We start from the raw sequence: 17,460 nt of genomic DNA, 5'->3' as shown, positions 1-17,460 counted from the left end.
GTCTGAAAGACGACGTTATGTCTCCTCTAACCTCCAACTGCAGCAGTTACATTTGATTCTTACATCTGTGATGCGTATTTTGTCTTAAAAGTAGCAGTGAGGATCATCATCTTCTCCATTTATCATTGTGGTGATGTTTTGTAGATGCTCCCTTCTTATAGGATCGTATTTCTGGTTTGTCAGTTTCGGTGAGAGGTGGAATTTAGTGTTTTTTTTATTATTATATTTTTCTATCAAAGCAGTATTGAGAACATATTTATTGGATTTATATTCTTACAGAAAATATTTTATATTGATTTCACACAAACAAAACAAAAAAACTCGTGCTTCATGTACTGTTTTGATTGCGCTGTGCCGGATTTGGTTTCCAGTTTGAAAACTGTTTTTATTTAATTTAATCTGAAGGGAGAGTTGACCTTTTTCTTTTTTTTTTTGCCTGTGTCCTGATCTGAAACAAAACGAGACGTGTAAATCTCAACTTTAACCCAACGCCTTATGTTCTAATGCCATGATGGTGTGTTTGATTTGTGCCTGTGGTACAGAAAGAGGAAATCCTTTTTTCTTAGTGCCTGTCACTATGTTCTACTAACTTCTGAATAAATTCAACACATGTAAATGTCCTCGACTTTGAGTCCATGATTGTTCATTCAATACAGACTTTAATATGCTGAACTTGAGGAAAAGAAGGATATTATTAAAAGTGCAAATATTTTTCTTACAGCCTTTTCTCTCTTACATTAATATTTGCTTCAAGAGAACAGGTATTTAACTTTAGTATTTATTTGATTATCGTAACTTAAAGCTTACACAAAATATAAAAACATTTTCACTTTTTAAAAGTATTTATAACTTTGTACCTCTATTAATTATGTGTACCTTTAGCACGACCTATGTTTTCTTAAAGATTTGTCTCAGTTAGATCAAAGTAGATAAAATATCTGTTGTGACTCACAAATGTAGTGATCTAAGAACATATAGAAATACACAGGACTGGTGTTTAAGAGCACATTCACAGCTCAGCAGGACCAACTCCTTCACTATTGTCGTCGATATGCGTGGTCCGAGGGATGAAGCGCATGGCCAGGCTGTGCTCGTCCTCCACCGGATGCTGTGACAGGTTGTTGGTCTGCCTGATGCTGCTGAGGGTGCAGCCATGACGAGGACACACTGTGTACCGAGACAACAGGGTGATCAGGATGGCCTTCATCATCACCATGGAGATGCGTTTGCCCACACAGGAGCGAGGCCCGCAGCCGAAGGGCTGAAAGAAACGACTGGGCACCTGCCAAACAGAGGAGGTAAAGACTTAAATGTGTTGTAGTTTGTTATTTCAGATCCACATATTCTTCAATTCAATTTAATTAAATTTTATTTGTATGGCCCCAAATCAAAATATACATTATCTCAAGGCACTTTACATAGTAAAGTTGAGACCTTAAAATTCATAGAGAAACCCAACAGTTTCCACAATGAGCAGAGCTCTGGTGACTGTGGAGAGAAAAAACTCCCTCATTTACTGGAAGAAACCTCTGACAGAACCAAACAGTGTGGGCGGCCATCTGCCCCGACCGGTTTGGGTAAGCAGACGGAAATGGGGAGGAGAGAGGAGAGAAGAGAGAGAGATAGGGGGAGAGAGAAGGGAGAGAGACCAGGAACAGATGTGTAACCATGATGTTTCAGCTCTGACAGACTAGTTGTTATAATCAAAACAATAAGAGTGATAATTATAGATTTATTAATGATAGCAGCAACAGTTAATAATGTTGATAAGAGAGAGAGAGAGATGTGAAACTTACAGTTTTGTCAAAGTTCGACAGGCTGAACTCTTTGGGTTTGGGGAAGAATTCCGTCTTGTGCATGAGACCCATGTTGAGAATGATGTTGGTTCCCTTCCTGATTTTAGTGCCTTCGATGACGTCATCCTCCAGAGCTTTTCTCATGGTGAAATCAACCACAGGATGAAACCTCAAAGACTCGTTGATGAAGTTCTCCAGCACGTTCAAGCTCTGACTGTGAATGTTTTCAGCCCCTTTTTCATCTGGAAGTGAAAAAGCAGCAGTGATGGAATAATTCAATATTTAGCCGTCGCATGATGAAATTTGTCAAACGCTCTTACTGGAGACAGTGTTCATCTCCTCCACTATCCTCAGCTCCACCTCTGGGTTTTGTTTCAGCAGGATCAGCATGAAGAAGAGGCTGATGGAAAGTGTGTCGGGTCCTGCGATCACCATCTCTAGCACGCACTGCCTGACGTTATCTGCTGAGAGCTCACCGTGGTTCTGTCGCACACAGAGAAAAGAAGGTGATCCGGACACAGCAAACACACAGTGTGACTCCATGACACAGTGAGTGTAGAGAGAGGGAGAGAGGGACCTGTGCAAAGATGAGCTCTGTTGCAAAGTCAAGATCCTCATCCAACTTCTCACTTTCATTAATAATCTGTCTTTTCATTTCCAGGAGGCTTTCCATCACATCCTGCAGCTCTTGACTGGTGGCACAAAACAAGCAAAACAGTTTAGGTTGAAGACATGACAAAAACTAATGTTGTGTTTCCACTGGTGAGTGTGAGAATGTTACGCTGCTCTCTTGTGCTTATTGTAGAGCCATCCAATCTTGAAGAATATATCAGGCTTTATTAGAACCGTCTGCCAGGTCTCAAAGTAGTTTTGGATTTTCATCAGCAAGTCCTTCTCTGTTATTATGAATAAAATAACATTCAGGAGCAAGAAGTGGAAACTATTTACAGGCAGGAAATACTGTACACAGTTTGAGTGCATGATTTACAGACGCTGAACGTGCAGCTGACCATTGAGCGGCACCCTGAGGAAAACCCTGTTGGAGATGTCCACCACTATGGCTCGGAGCAGATTGAGAGTGTCCACGTGGCCGGAGGAGTCGGTCATGTCCTGCAGGCCGTCCAGGTGTTTGGCAGTGGAGCTCACACAGATCGCCACTGTCCCCTGGAGGGTGGGGCCTGTCAGGGCTGTTTACAAACATAACAAATAACTACAATGATTCAAATTGCGTGAGTTTCCACTACTATCAGATTTGAGTCTGCAGGAGCTTGATTTATTTTTATTACATATTATATTTTGGAACATGACAGCTTCAAAAACTTTTAATTATTTAAGAAATAATACGAAATTTTTATAATAAAAAGATATTAAAATGAACTAAATCAAATATGTTGTAATGAATAAAAAAGAATGAAATAAATTGGTGTGCTTAAATTATGATGGATAATTTAAAGGATGTACTATCTATACAATTATATAAAATCTCATATAAATACAGAATGATAAGAAAACTAGTACTACTGGATTCATAAAAACATAATTAAATAGAAAAGTATAAGATAAGATAATAAAGTTAAATAAATATAATATAATAAGAATTAAGGCAGGCAAACACTCAGTCTACAGTAATCACTCACCTTTAGAGAAGTATGTCCTCAATTTTCTCCAGAGTGGGACATCATTGTTGAAAATGATGCCCCTCCCTTCCATCCCGATGCACTGCAGCCCTGTTTTGCTCCCAAACCTGGCAGTGTAGTGGGGGCTCTTCATAATGTGATACACTGCTGACGACCTGCGAGTGAAGCCAGACTGTGACGTGACCTCATCACAAGATTCACTGGATAAACTGTGGGTGCCAAGATGTTTTATTTGAAAAGGACTCGCCTGCTTAAAATGAGGGTCTCCTCGCCTTTGATCCACACCCGCACGATGCTGCCATATTTGTTGTTGTAGTAGTTGCTCGCCGTTCCAATCCCGGTCCAGATGAACCTGGAGTAAGAGAGAATAGGGCCGAGTCCTGCCAGGAAAGAAGGACCTGGGAGAAAAGGAAAAGCTGGTGATTAAAACATAATAGCTTCCTGTTATTAATTAAGCATGTCTGAAAACAGGGTCATTGAGAAGGTTTTCCTTTGAAGTATATCCACAGAAGGAAGCTGAATTACAAAATATGGATCAAAAATCAATATTACATGAAATGTCTGTTCAAAATTGAATGGTTGTTTTATTTGAATATGTATAAGTTGGCTCCCTTTGTTTCAAATTTTTTTTTTTTACATTGTTATTGATGCTCCTACTCTAGTTTCTGTCTTTCTTTTCCTGTACTTGCTCCTTTTCTACATAAAGGTGTCTTGTTGTTTTAGGCCGACCAGATAATGTGCATGACACAATAATGAAAAATCTATGGAAAAAATAAATCTCATCCTACCTGGTATGTGTGACGGGTTTGTTCGGCTCCAGGCTGTAAAGAGCAGCAGCAGGAGAAGGAGAAGAAGAACGGTGACTCCGGACACCGTGTCCACCACCACGGGGCCGGTGGTGAGGGTCTCCAGCGGCAGCATCCCTGTGAGTCGTCAGTCTGCCTGCAGATGGAGTTTGACCGATGCTCACACAGCTTCTGTCTCCTTCAACAAGCACAGTTCACAAAACAAGAAGCTGAATCTGAGGACGACCTTCCTTTTCATCCCTTGTAATACTTCTGTCCCCCAGTTACCATATACAACAAAGCCCTGGTACAAGCTAAAACCATAACACACCCGCATGAAGCTTAACAATGAAGGACACAGTGGTTTGTATCCGGTTCTGATACTACAGAATCAACAGATTCTAAATATAGCATAGTTATAATGATGGATCATAATGATCTAACATCATGTACAATAGTTTACATAATGTTTATAATAGTGTATTTTAAGGTAATAGTAAGTTTATAAAATTCAATCCTCATATTTAATACATATTATTCACACATAAATAATTTCCCCGTTTTCCTTCTACACCATTGTGGTAAAGCATGTTTTAAAATCCAAGCAGGAGACCATACTTGATTAAACATTAGAAAACATGAGCACAGTGACGTTGTCAGGGATTCACATGAGTGGGTAAAGTAAGGTAATGACGGACGATTTCTTTGGTCGAGAATATTGCTGTAGACAATTATTTTTATTTTTTATTTTCAGATGCCTAAGCAAAAATTCTACTATCAACAACAAACAGTATTCATTTCCCCCTTAAGCTCTCTGAACATCACTGAGTCACATCCCAAAACTAAATTCCTGGATAAAAATATGAAAAATGTAACAGAAAGTATGAATTGCTGAGTGGTGAGTGAACTCTCGATTAACACATTGCATGAAATCAAATTTTATCAAATTGAGTAAAAAGTCTCGGTGGTGTAAAAGCAGTAACTGTAATAATAATTTCTGTACTAATAGAATATGAAATGATCAGTGCTACTTACTTCTCTTGTCCGTTGCTTCCCCCGACAGGTTAGAGAGCAGTTTGAAGAGACGTCGCTGCCTCACAGATCAGTTTTAAACATGATCAACTTTCTCCTACCAAATAAATCACAGTGGGATTCAAGTGTTTATAAATCCTCGCTTCAGCCTCCACTTTACCAGTTGCTTAGAGACGCTGCCTCCTCGGGGGGGGTTACAAGTAGTGTTATACACCACAACACGGAACAGGCCAGATAACAGTTCACGTCTCGAAGCTTCAACAAGAACAAAAAAGGTGTCTTTTTTTAATTCAGGAGAAAAACAGAAACCTTTTCACATTTGTCATTATTTTTAGATGGGCTTACTTCACATTTAGCTGTTGGAATAAAAGAAACCGCTCCGTCCCAATTCATCTGCTGTGGAGTCTTTTCAAGGGGAAATGAATTAGCTGGGTCAGACTGACCTGTGACAAAGAGAGCAGAGATTTACCCAGCGGCTCGAACAAGGAGACAAGGGGCTGAGAAATCTTTATCTTTTTATACGCTTAGTCTTGAGAATTTCATGTAGAAACGCTGCTCACAGTTTGTGTCACTTCAATGTATGAAATCATAGTTACAATCATGGGAAAAAAGGTGTTTGTGCAGAATCTGTGTGTATAATGAGCTGTCCTTCAGCCTCAGTGCCTCTGAATAGCTGGTGTTCTGTTCGACAAGATATTGGCCTCACATTTAGGGCTTTAGTTTGGGGGCTTTCATCCCAAATTGGAAGGAAAACTTACTTTCTCCATTCATTGTTGTCCAGAATAATTAGGACTTTTTTCCAATAAGGGATCTTACAGGTACATTTACGCCAATTTAATACATTTTACACTGGCTTTTTATTTGGAAATGCATATTTAGATCATTCAAAAACACCAAAACCCCCTCCATGAAAAGGAAATGTTGACATGCACATGCACAGTCTAACAGCCTTTTACCGAAAGTGCTCTGAAAGCTCTTTTGTCCATCAGAAGAATGTTCCCTTTGTCCGCAACTTATTTATTCCACTTCCATGTCATTTGTGTGGAACGTCTCGGTGACAACATTGAGAGGAAGAGCACTAGAAAGATGAGAAGCAGTCATTCTGGAAATATGTCCATTGGCAGCTACAGATTTTACTGTAACTGTTTCCCAGATGCTTGTTGTTGTGCAACACTGCGGTTCCACCAGTAGCTACAGACAGATTTTGACATGTTTATGCCGCTCCAGCAGCCCGAGCGTAGTTTCCCTGTGACGTCTCATCTTTTGGCAGGTGTTCAGATATGAGCTGTATGTGCCTGTGAGTTGTCAGAGCTCAGATCACACTGCGGCCATGCGACAGGGCACAGATATGACGGAGAAAAGTGTTTTTTTTCAGGCATGGAAGGTGCTGCTGGTGGGGATGTGTGTGCTGCTGCTGATCCTGACCTCCTGTCTAGTGTTTCTGCTGGTTCGGCAGAAGGAGCTGTCAGAGGAGCTGGTCAGGTTGGACTCCCAGATGCAGGAGCTGTCACAGAGCTCCAGGCTGCAGGAGGGAATCCTGTCCACGGACCATGATGAGGCTGCAGAGCTGAAGAAGCTCCACCGCGGCAGGAGGAACCAGGAGGGGGAACCAACACAAAGTCAAGAGGAGAAGGACATGCTGATGCTGATGACATACTCCATGGTCCCCGTAAGACACGAAAATGCTTTCATATGGGCTGTTTTGTGAGATGGTTAATATTCAAGTTCATTGACTGTACTTTAGAAAAAAAACTGATTCATGTTGTTCTGATTGCTGTTATTACGAGAGGGAACAGGGGAGGAATCGTTTCTGTCATCTTTAACAGAGACATATCCTCAGTTTTTCCCTTGTTGGGATAAGAAACATTCATGAAATGCAAAGAATCCAGGAGTCTGTTGCAGCGATTAAGAAGGGCTGGGTTTTTCCATTGGGTGATTCCTAGATAAATACTGTTGAGCAGTGGGGCCTGCATTGACCTGCCCCCCCCCCCCCCCCCCCCCAACTGTACTCACATCCTCTGAGAGCTGGCCCCTCTACACATACTGAATATTGTGACAACACATTCACCTCTGGTACACAAGTATTTGACTTTAGTGTCATTGCACATTGTACAACCAAATGAAGTTTCCCAGTGGTATAGATAGTGACATATCACAGTCTAATAGATAAATATAAAAACAAACAATAAATGGAATAAAATCTGAGGTATTAAAACAGATGAGTATATGTACAAATATGTACTCAGTTTTATTGCACACGATAATATTTCTTAGTTGGAATATTGTTGCACTTTGTCAAGTTCTCTAATGGCACTTAGATAAAAGCTAGTTTGAGGTTTTAGGACCCGTAGCGCCTTCCAGAGGGCAGCAGGGTGAAAAACTGGTGATCTGGGTGATGTAATATAAGATAAGATAATACAAGCTTCAATGTATAAAACAAATGGATGCAATCTTTTCTCTTGATGCTGTGTGCAAATTAGGATTAGTTTCATTGTCTCCCTTAGGAGAAATTTGTCTCGGGGCATTTGAGAAAAACACTAGCGCTGCAGCAGGACATTAGCTTTTCCACACATACATGTACAAACCTCAGTAAACATGGAACATTCAATATTTAACATTCAATATTGAATAACCCACAGATAAATGCAACACTTTCAGATGTGAATGAGTAGTTTTGCAGCTTCCTCTGAGTTGTACATTTTTTAAGTTTGTCAGTGTTCCTACAGCCGATGCTTATTTTACGGTGTGTCTCTGTTTTTCAGGTCAAATCCCTCATGGACATGTGCAGCTCCAGAGGCGTTTGTTTAATAGGTGCATTTCAAAACTATTTTCCACCCCAACACTGTTTTTGAATAGATACTGGTGCCTCTGCTGTGTTTAGTTTGTGTAATTATATTATTTGTTTTTTTTTTCCCAGGTCCAGCTGGGCCTCCAGGTAAATACACAGATTGTTAGTTTAATGCATAAATGACTTTTTGCTAAGCTGAATTCATGACAAAGTACTTTTACCTGTTAGGTTTGCCCGGTAGAGCTGGTTCACAAGGACCACAGGGTGAGCCGGGTGCGGAGGGGCGACGAGGGAGAAGAGGTGAGAGATGTGTTGGTTTTTCACAAATCTAATAATCGGTTCATATGGAGAGAAACAAAGAAATAAACTCAGAAACAGAAGTCAGTCTAGTTTGAAACAGTCCTCCATTGTGTAACTACATGAGCATCCCACTCACTGTCTTCAATACACTCTGTTCATAGCTGCCACACAGCTGTTTACACATTAATGATGCTGTGTTTTGTTGTGGTTTGAACCATATGCTCCATACAAAAGTCCCTTTGTGGCCAATTTGTTTGTCTTTTACTCATCTACTGACTTCCCTGAAGGCATCACAGATTGACTCAAGTTGTGTTTTTCACTTGGAAAAGGTTTTAACGCTTTTTAAAATCCCTACAAAAAACACATGGTTGTCCTCTTGTTTAATTCTTTTCAACAAATGAACTGACAAACCTATCAATATTTACTGTAGGACCCACTGGTAAAGTTGGAGAACCGGGACCCAAAGGAGACCATGGGCCTCCTCGACTGAAAGACGAAACCTGCAACGACATTCTCACTGAGGGTGAGAGACGACATGATACTTGAACCTGATATTGATAATGTGTCTAACAGAGAGAAGACATAGCTTTAAGTCAGTGAACACGACATCTAATATTCCCCCAAAACTCAATCTGAAAACGTTCAACTTTTTAAGTGCTTTACTTGATTTATGAGGCCCCACCACCACGACCATATTTGACATTTTATCGTGTTGTGTGATAAACAAACTGAAACAACCTCTATTGACGAATCCTCTATTATTTTTGATAAGATTTGGGTTTAATGTTAATTCTATTCCTATGCTTTAAATTAGAATAAAAGTGTTTCCCTTAAAAGTCACAGCACAATTGAACAAAATATCCCAAATTCACACAGCAGCCCACATTATGTCTTTTCTTCTGTTTGTTGTTGTTGTAAAGAGCTCTTGTATTTGACCAACAGTTTTGTTTTGGGGTCTGTTTTACATGTCTGACTTGTGTTGTGTGTACATTTGAAGGTCCCCCTGGTCCACCGGGTCCACCTGGTCCACCTGGTCCACCTGGTTCAAACTGTCCCCCCTGTAATCCTAATAGAGTGAGAAACAAAACCATCGGCAGACACATTCATCAAACCAACAAGCTGGAGAGTAAGAACGTCTCATCTACTCTAAACCAATATGTCTCATTGTCACTGCTAAAAACCTCTCTGCAGAAACTACAGTAGACCCTTGTGATGGAAATCTGGAAATACAAGAGGCTGGAAACACCAAAGTTATCCACGTGTATTTTAATAGGGGCTTTCTGCAGAAAGGATCAACACAGAGAGTCACAAGGATCTCAGAGTGAAGATGCAGGACACTCAAATGCAAGCATCTTATATAGGAGGACTAAGGCTATCTCTCAGAACCAGTTAAGACTGGTTCTGTAGGCGCAGGAGAGAGAGGAATCTAAACACAAACAACTGATTTACATGTGTTTCCTAAGGAGATAAGCAGACATACATTCCGTACTTTGGAGGGTAAATAAGTGGCAAAAGGGTCTGGCAGTTTTCAGGTCATCAACAGTTCAGACCATAAAACAGCTCAGGTCATAAAAGTCTTTAGACAGGGCTGCAAAAGTTACTCTTCAACTATAAAATAGGTTTCAACCACACTTAGTTAATTTTTCCAGTACACCCTAGAGGCCAATCTTTAGAGTCTCAACCATCTAGACCTTGAATTTGCAATATGGCAAAAAGTATCAGAAATATGAATAATATATTTGACTAAAATATAATGAAATATAATGTTTTCATCTCAATCCTAATGGGCTGGGTTTGTATGAATAATCCACTGTAACAAGTCATAATAGTCCTTAGTGCCATAGGCAGGATTTTAAAGAGTTCAAAGTCATTCTACTTAACAGAAAAATCGAATCTTTCTTAATTTGAGTTTAATATAAATAATTTGGATTGCTATGAATTTAGTTTATTCAATTCATTTTTAAATGATGTTTGCTGTGAATTTCATTTCTCAGCATGAAAGTCTCAGAGACCCCACACGGCCAGGAGCACAGTCTAAATATGAGTCTTAAAATACTGGAATTTCTCTTTAAAATATCCACAACGTTTTGCTTCTTGATTGCAGGATTACTCACCCAGAAGTAATAATATTTTTCAATAAGTAACCTTTTCAACAATGTAGAAATATTTAAGTCTTTGCTGTTACCATTGACTGGTGTAGCCCTTGACTTTTCTTGTGCATATTGGCATCCCTTATTATAACAATCTGAATCAAAACATAAACATTGAATATCTATCTCTTTCACTCTACCTCTTCAGAGTCGTCTCCTCTCCCGACCAGAGACAACTTGAATCAAACCGACACAGAAAACAGGACAACATTTAACACGACTGGTGGGAAACAATTCAGTATTACATGCAGCCGTTATATGAATCATGACTTTGATCATTTGTTTTTTTGTGACTGAAGTCTTCAATTCCTCTTTACTAATATTGGAATTAATGTGTCTTTACCATTTCTTCAGTTTAAATCTTATCTTTCTTTTTACAGAATCACCAACATCACATCCACCTGATGATACCAGAAACGTCGTGAATGTTACCGACTCTGAGAAACTACTCAACACAACAATACAGCCTGGTAAGGAACTGTTTAAACTGCAGAAAAAAACTATCTCTACCTATTGGTGGTACTCAGTACGACATTATTGCACAAGTAGTCAGACCACACCCACCTGAAAACATGGACTGTGTTGCAGCCAAATCCAATACAATTGAAGTAACTGCCTAAATGTCCTCTGTAATCCTCCTCTGGAGCTGCGTTCGCACGTGGGTCACAGAGGACATTTAGGCTATAAACATGGTGTAAATGACGTTGTTACGAGTCAAATTTGAAAGTCAGGGCTTACGGACACTTGGACGACACCACAGGAGCCGTATGGAGGCATTTTATGTTTTTTTTTTATATCTGAAGAATCGGTCACCATTTACTTCAATTGTATTGGATTCTGCTGCAACAATGTTTACCCCTGAAACTCCTAAAATGTTTTGTGGACTCAAACACTTCACCCACCCCTCCATCGGCTTAGTGGTGAGTAGATAATGAGGGGTTTTTTTATTTTTGGGTGAACTATCCCTTTGAAATCACCAATGTGGTTTGGCTTTGGCTACAGTAGATGTCTCTTGGATCACATTCTAACGTGATCACAAACACACAGACTCACGAGGTGAAAGCAATACCAGTATATTTTAAACTCAACATTAATTTATCTTCTAGAGTCAGAATCATTCCATCCGCACCACGACACAGACGCCTTGAATGAGACCAGCACGGGAGACGTCACAGAGGCACCAGTACAATTATCAACAGGTGAGAAATATGTGTTTAAATTGTAATCATCAAATATCCCATGTTTGTTTCTTGTATCACGACTAGAGGCTTTGCATTATAACATTAGTGTATCATGTGTCATTTTATTATACAGTCCTACTTTCTGGAGACTTGGGTAACAACAGTGATGTCTTCAAACCCAGTGGAAATATCAGTCATACAACAATAAGAGATGGTGAGAAACTGTCAAACTCTATGTCCTGTATTATGATCATTATTGTCTGATTAAAAATGCAGACATTTTAAATGGATTTTGCTGACACTTTGCTTTACTGGTTTTATTTCATCCTATTCCAGATTTATTTCTTTACACTCTTAACTCCCAATGTTGAGATACTTTAATATTATCTATGAAATCAGACTGTACTGTATGACCACACACTTTGATTTAACAAACTATAGTTGACCTCTTTCTGTTTTAGTTTCAACAGAGTCAGTTTCTCCTCGTCCAGACAACAGACACGAGTCCTGGATTCCAACCAACACGAGGAATGTTACAGAGTCGCCAGTGGAAACATTAGCAGGTTTGGAATACTGATACTGGATCTCGTTCATGAAACACACATACATGTATGTGACATGAACATCAAACCATGTTCATCTTTCTTTCCTCAACACCACGTTCAGCTCATGAAGCCGCTGATATCTTTAACTTCACTAACTCAGAGAGGTTCACGAACATAGATAAGGAAACTGGTAAGCAATTGTTTAAGTTACTGGAAAACTTTTTTGTAATCCTTTGCTAAGGACAATTTTTTTGGCATGGTTGTTTATTTTATATCATGTTATTATTTACAATCTTGATATTTATGATCGGTTATGTCAAATTTTCAAAGTCTCTTTTCTATTCTTGTGCCATTCTCTTTTTGTTCTTGGGTCCATCCATGTGTCATCATTTTTACTTTATTTATGTTGGGAGCAAATGAAGAGAATTTAATGTCAAAACACTGAAGTAATCAGTGGTGGAAGAAGTATTCAGATTCTTAATGAACTAAAAGTATCTGAACAATATTAAAATAATTTATTACAGTATTATAAAAAGTATTCAAAATTCCTCCAAATTCAAGAAAGAGTATACAATATAACAGTTTTGTCCTTATTTAATTTTTGTCTTTATTTTCTAGAGTCAGTGTCGTCTCATCAGGAAAACAGCCTCAACATCTTGAATGACTCGAACACAGAGAATATTACTGTAACACCAATTCCATTACTAACAGGTTAGAAGTACATATTTGACTATTTTGCATAAAATGAGTGACCATAACTTGAAAACATTTTATCTAATATTTATTTTTATTTTACAGACCCATTTTCTTCAGACCAAAGCAAAGATGCAGTCAATGGCAGCAGAACCTTTATTGATGAGCCCAAGGAAAACAGTAAGAAACTGTTCTATTGACAAATTATATTTTTTTCCAAATACATTAGCAGCAGTTTACTCTGCACAACAATTATTATTTAATAGATATTAAACATCCAACAACATACCTGTACTGGCTATTGGATATTTAGATATGTATTAGACCACAGATATAGTTTGATGCAATTAAGGTTAGTATTAAAAGCTTTGTAATAGTTGAAAACAACTGAATGAATTTGCACCTTGAATAATACAGAAAGAGAGAATATCACAGAATCATTAAAAACATTATTAACAGAATCCTGTGTTGCTGATTAAATTAACTATAACTATAAAACATCTGGTTTTCATCGCTCGCATTTAATGTCATTAATGTCATTTAACTTTAATGTCTCTTTTCACACTACAGCTCATGTTTATGAGGACCAAAACAGTGATGCCTTCAATGACAGTAGAACCATCATTAAAACACCCATGAATAGTGGTAAGAAACTATCACACTACTGTGTATGTACTGTATTTGATATAGTGTTGACTTATTCAAATTAATGTTTTAAAATTCACCTTTATCTTCTAAATGCTGAAACCTTTTTCATTTCATTCCATTGAATTGAACTACTACTTAATTATGTTGCACAAAAACAAAGATTGCTGCTCACTTGTTATAGAACACAACTTTATGTATATATTCATATATGAGAAAATGTTAATTAGCCGTTTTCATCCATTCACTTTAGACTCAAGAGACAACAAGCTGAATTTAACTGGCAACGAGGGATGGACAAAAACTGGTGAGTGAACTTTGTGATTAAAAGCTTCAAATTATACACTTCAGAACAATTATACACAGTTATAACAAGTATATTGTTATAACTGTGTTATAATAGAGTTTTATTGCCGTTGGTATTTTAATATCTGTGTATTCTTTGTGGAATCTGTTCTTTGTTTGTGCAGAATCACCAACACATCATCCACATGACAACATGAATGTTACTGATGCTGAGAAACTTCTCAGCCCAACAATGGAACCTGGTAAACAACACGTTTGAGTTGCAGAGGAATTTTAAAGACAAACCGAACTTTTACTATATTTAAATAAAACATATATTAATCTCAATATTATTTCACCCTCTAGAGTCTGAATCAATTCAACAAGACAACAACCACGACACCTTGAATGACACCATCACAGGAAATGTCACTGAGGCACCAGTAAAATTTTTAACAGGTGGAAAACAATGTGTCTTGTATTTGATTTGTTAATTATCCCATGTTTGTCTCTTGTATTCTGATTAGAGGCTTTTATCATAATAACACGGTTACTGTCTCACTTTATTCTACAGCCCCCATTTCTGGAGACCTGGGTCACAACCGTGATGCAGTTAAAGGCCGTGGTAATAATGCTACACTGAAAAGTGGTTAGAAACTGTCTGCATGGCCTGCATTTAGTGTAGTTTGGTATTGACCAGTGTTCACTTGTATGTTTAGCTTCTAGACACAAATAGGAGATTTGGTATATTAGCGTTTTGAATGACTGTACTTCATGACCACATACAGCCTGGTTTTACACACAGAATCATGGTTGACCTCTTCCTGTTTTATGTTTCACAGAGTCAGTATCACCTCGTCCAGACTACAGACAGGACTCCTGGATTGAAAGCAACACAGGGAACGTGACACCAACATCACGTCCACCTGACAACATCCACGTTACAGACTCTGAGAAACGGTTAAACCCAACAGTGGAACCTGGTAAACAACAAGTTTCAGCTGCAGGGAAACTTCAAAACCAAATTCTAACAAAATAAAATGAAAAATCATGTTAATCTCAGTACTGTTTTATCTTCTAGAATCAGAATCATTTCATCAAGACAACAGCCACGACAGGTTTAATGAAACCAAGAGTGAGACTGTTACAGGGGCACCATGGAAATTATTAACAAGTATGATACACTCTGTTATAATGTTGCAATATAACGCCATTATATACACATCTATTTGTGTTATAACTACATTATATATGTTTCATTCAATTTTATAGCTCCTCTCTCTGTTGAACTTACTGAAAAGATGGACACTTTCAATATCAGTGGAAACATCATTGATACTCCCATGGAAAGTGGTAAGAAACTGTCTTTAGTCACATATCTGCTTTCAGTATTGACTTATGCATATTTAGAATTTATTTATTATTTTCAAGATTTAATTTATTCAAAGATTTAAAAAAAAAGTAACTTAATGAAAAGAATGATGAGAAGAGAATTGTCCTTTGTCTCTTACCCTTTAGACTCTTCATATCCACTCCAGACCGCCAATAAGATCAATGTGATTGACAGTGAGACATGGACAAAGAAGGGTTAGAAAAATGGATTAAAATAACCTAATCTATCTAACTAACTAACTATGTATGTGTGTATTCATTGATACTAAAACAAATGTTTTTATTCACTAGAGTGCCGTATCAAAAGTATCAAATGCTCGGAGAGAGCCACCAAAATGAGAAGCACGTTTGGAGCCTGGATGTCAGACGTGTCGCTGCTGGACGACAGTCAATATTGGCTGGCTGATCACTTTTCAGGTGACTAATTTATTTCATCATTTATCACAGAGTTCTGTGAATGTTTGTTGGGTTTAACATGTTAACTTTTCTTTCTCAGGTCGAATTTTGGCAGAGTATGAGAACATTTCATCCTCTCAGAGCATGAACAGCAAAACTATAGATGTCAGGAGGTTCTACCAGGGTTGTGGCCATGTTGTTTATAAGGGGTCATTTTACTTCCAAAATGCAGGAACAAACAATCTCATAAAGTAAGTGTGTGTGTGTGTGTGTGTGTGTGTGTGTGTGTGTGTGTGTGTGTGTGTGTGTGTGTGTGTGTGTGTGTGTGTGTGTGTGTGTGTGTGTGTGTGTGTGTGTGTGCGAGTGTGTATATGTTATACATATGAAGGAATAGTCTCCTGACTTAGTAACTTTGCCTTGCTGAAATATTTTGAACACCTTGTAAAACTGTTGGCCTCGAGGATGAACTGATCCGATTTTTCTGGTCAAAGATGAAGGTTGCTCTGACCTCAGAAAGCACATTCATGAAGTTCACCAAAAAGGTGAACTTCATGAATCCGGAACACAGATTACTGGTATAATCATTATGTCTGGAACAAACATAACGTGAACTCAAAGATAAACTGATTCGAATTTGGAGTTCAAAGGTCAATGTCTCTTGAACTTGATATCTTAAGTCTGCCTGTCGGTTGTCACTTGGACACAAACATTAACTGATTAGATTTCAATAGTCAAAGATAAAGGTCACAGTGACATATTATGATAGACTGAATGTGCACTTGTTGGCAGAGGCATAAAGCTGCAGGGCAGTAATTGTAGATGTGTTTGTGATATATGACATGTGGTTAATATGTTAACTCATGCATTTTTGATTTTACAGATTTGACCTGAACACTAGGAGAATAGACACTCTGACTGTGGCAAAGAGCAGATACAACAATCTGAATTATCTTTTCCCCAACTCAAAGACTTACTTCAAGTTTGCTGTGGATCAAAATGGACTGTGGGTGATTTTTGCTTCAGATACCGATGATAACACAATGGTTGCAAAGCTCAACCCCGACACATTTTCTGTGGAGTCTGTCATCAACACTGCCTACCCCACAACTAAAGCAGGAAATGCCTTCATCGTATGTGGGGTGCTTTATTTCACAGATGATATGGACAGAAGAGTGGCCTATGCTTTTGATTTGAAGAAACAGAGTGCTTTTGATGCAAGTTTTGATTTAAGGCCAGCTACAGGCATCTTGGCTATGCTGTCTTACTATCCCAACAGAAAGCTTTTGTACATGTGGGAGGACAGCAAAGTGAAAACCTGCAGAGTTAAACTCAAAGCGACCTAAAATAACCACAAAAAACCCTGTAAAATGAGCAATAAAACAATATTTGAAATATCGGTTTTATGTTTATTGTTTTTTTTATGTTATTCATGAATTTCAAGAAACTGGCATGACATGACTAATACCCAGACAGTTACAGGATGTTACATAATCCTGTTTGAACTGGCCTTTGCTCCCTGATTTGTGACTACTCACTCTGTGTGGCTTTAACAGGCCTTAAAATGCAAGGATAAGACAAAGGACGAGATCTGGTCTACACCAAACCATTAAGTGTGTATTGTATTCCTAAGACTTTTCAGTTAATAATTATGACGTTATTTTTAAGGAATTTATTCAATTTAATTTAATAAAAAAATATCAATTTTTTATTGCCTAAATATCAACATTTATATTGTTATCTTGTTGAAAACCAAATGTTCTTTGTAGCTTTGAAAAGTTCTGTATATACATTTAATTAATTAATTCTTCTTTTTCTTATTATTGATGATGATGAAG

The 17,460-nt window shown here is 38.1% G+C and overlaps 2 protein-coding genes across 3 annotated transcripts; one reads left to right on the top strand and one right to left on the bottom strand.

Moving 5' to 3' along the window:
- Positions 1-438: 438 nt before the first annotated feature.
- Positions 439-5,505, bottom strand: LOC117762605 (aromatase). Of its 2 annotated transcripts, XM_034587036.1 has the most exons (10): positions 5,254-5,505; positions 4,222-4,417; positions 3,681-3,831; positions 3,434-3,588; positions 2,807-2,983; positions 2,578-2,692; positions 2,374-2,488; positions 2,117-2,279; positions 1,797-2,038; positions 439-1,282 (listed from the first exon to the last, which is right to left on the bottom strand). In XM_034587036.1, the coding sequence occupies exons 2-10, from the start codon at positions 4,352-4,354 to the stop codon at positions 1,010-1,012; spliced, it is 1,524 nt and encodes a 507-aa protein (XP_034442927.1). In that variant the 5' UTR covers positions 4,355-4,417; positions 5,254-5,505; the 3' UTR covers positions 439-1,009. The 2 variants fall into 2 exon arrangements, with proteins under 2 accessions (XP_034442927.1, XP_034442926.1); XM_034587035.1 differs by lacking the exon at positions 5,254-5,505 and having other exon boundaries at positions 921-1,282; positions 4,222-4,696.
- Positions 5,506-5,639: 134 nt separating this feature from the next.
- On the top strand, positions 5,640-17,416 carry LOC117763213. Its single transcript, XM_034588174.1, has 26 exons — positions 5,640-6,919; positions 8,013-8,061; positions 8,168-8,185; positions 8,267-8,338; positions 8,769-8,861; positions 9,336-9,464; positions 10,637-10,726; positions 10,869-10,958; positions 11,595-11,687; positions 11,803-11,883; positions 12,131-12,243; positions 12,321-12,378; positions 12,833-12,925; positions 13,013-13,087; positions 13,478-13,552; positions 13,806-13,859; positions 14,023-14,100; positions 14,204-14,296; positions 14,412-14,486; positions 14,680-14,820; positions 14,925-15,011; positions 15,110-15,190; positions 15,356-15,424; positions 15,521-15,646; positions 15,726-15,876; positions 16,506-17,416. The coding sequence occupies exons 1-26, from the start codon at positions 6,581-6,583 to the stop codon at positions 16,966-16,968; spliced, it is 2,886 nt and encodes a 961-aa protein (XP_034444065.1). The 5' UTR covers positions 5,640-6,580; the 3' UTR covers positions 16,969-17,416.
- Positions 17,417-17,460: the final 44 nt, after the last annotated feature.

The sequence above is a fragment of the Hippoglossus hippoglossus genome, chromosome 6 (genome assembly GCF_009819705.1).
Source record: "Hippoglossus hippoglossus isolate fHipHip1 chromosome 6, fHipHip1.pri, whole genome shotgun sequence".
Classification (NCBI taxonomy): Eukaryota; Metazoa; Chordata; class Actinopteri; order Pleuronectiformes; family Pleuronectidae; genus Hippoglossus; species Hippoglossus hippoglossus.
The sequence above is the reverse complement of the archived record's forward strand: the minus strand, read 5'-3'. Positions and strand labels throughout refer to the sequence as shown.

What these genes read in the sequence shown, in the direction of transcription:
- LOC117762605 (XM_034587036.1), bottom strand. Translation starts at nt 4,354, where the DNA reads ATGCTGCCGCTGGAGACCCTCACCACCGGCCCCGTGGTGGTGGACACG. An exon ending in GAGGACATACTTCTCTAAAG is followed by an intron (nt 2,984 to 3,433) that starts GTGAGTGATTAC and finishes GTTTGTAAACAG; the next exon opens with CCCTGACAGGCCCCACCCTC. An exon ending in CCTCAGGGTGCCGCTCAATG is followed by an intron (nt 2,693 to 2,806) that starts GTCAGCTGCACG and finishes TCATAATAACAG; the next exon opens with AGAAGGACTTGCTGATGAAA.
- LOC117763213 (XM_034588174.1), top strand. Translation starts at nt 6,581, where the DNA reads ATGCGACAGGGCACAGATATGACGGAGAAAAGTGTTTTTTTTCAGGCA. An exon ending in GACTGGTGGGAAACAATTCA is followed by an intron (nt 10,727 to 10,868) that starts GTATTACATGCA and finishes TTCTTTTTACAG; the next exon opens with AATCACCAACATCACATCCA. An exon ending in TGAGACATGGACAAAGAAGG is followed by an intron (nt 15,425 to 15,520) that starts GTTAGAAAAATG and finishes TTTATTCACTAG; the next exon opens with AGTGCCGTATCAAAAGTATC.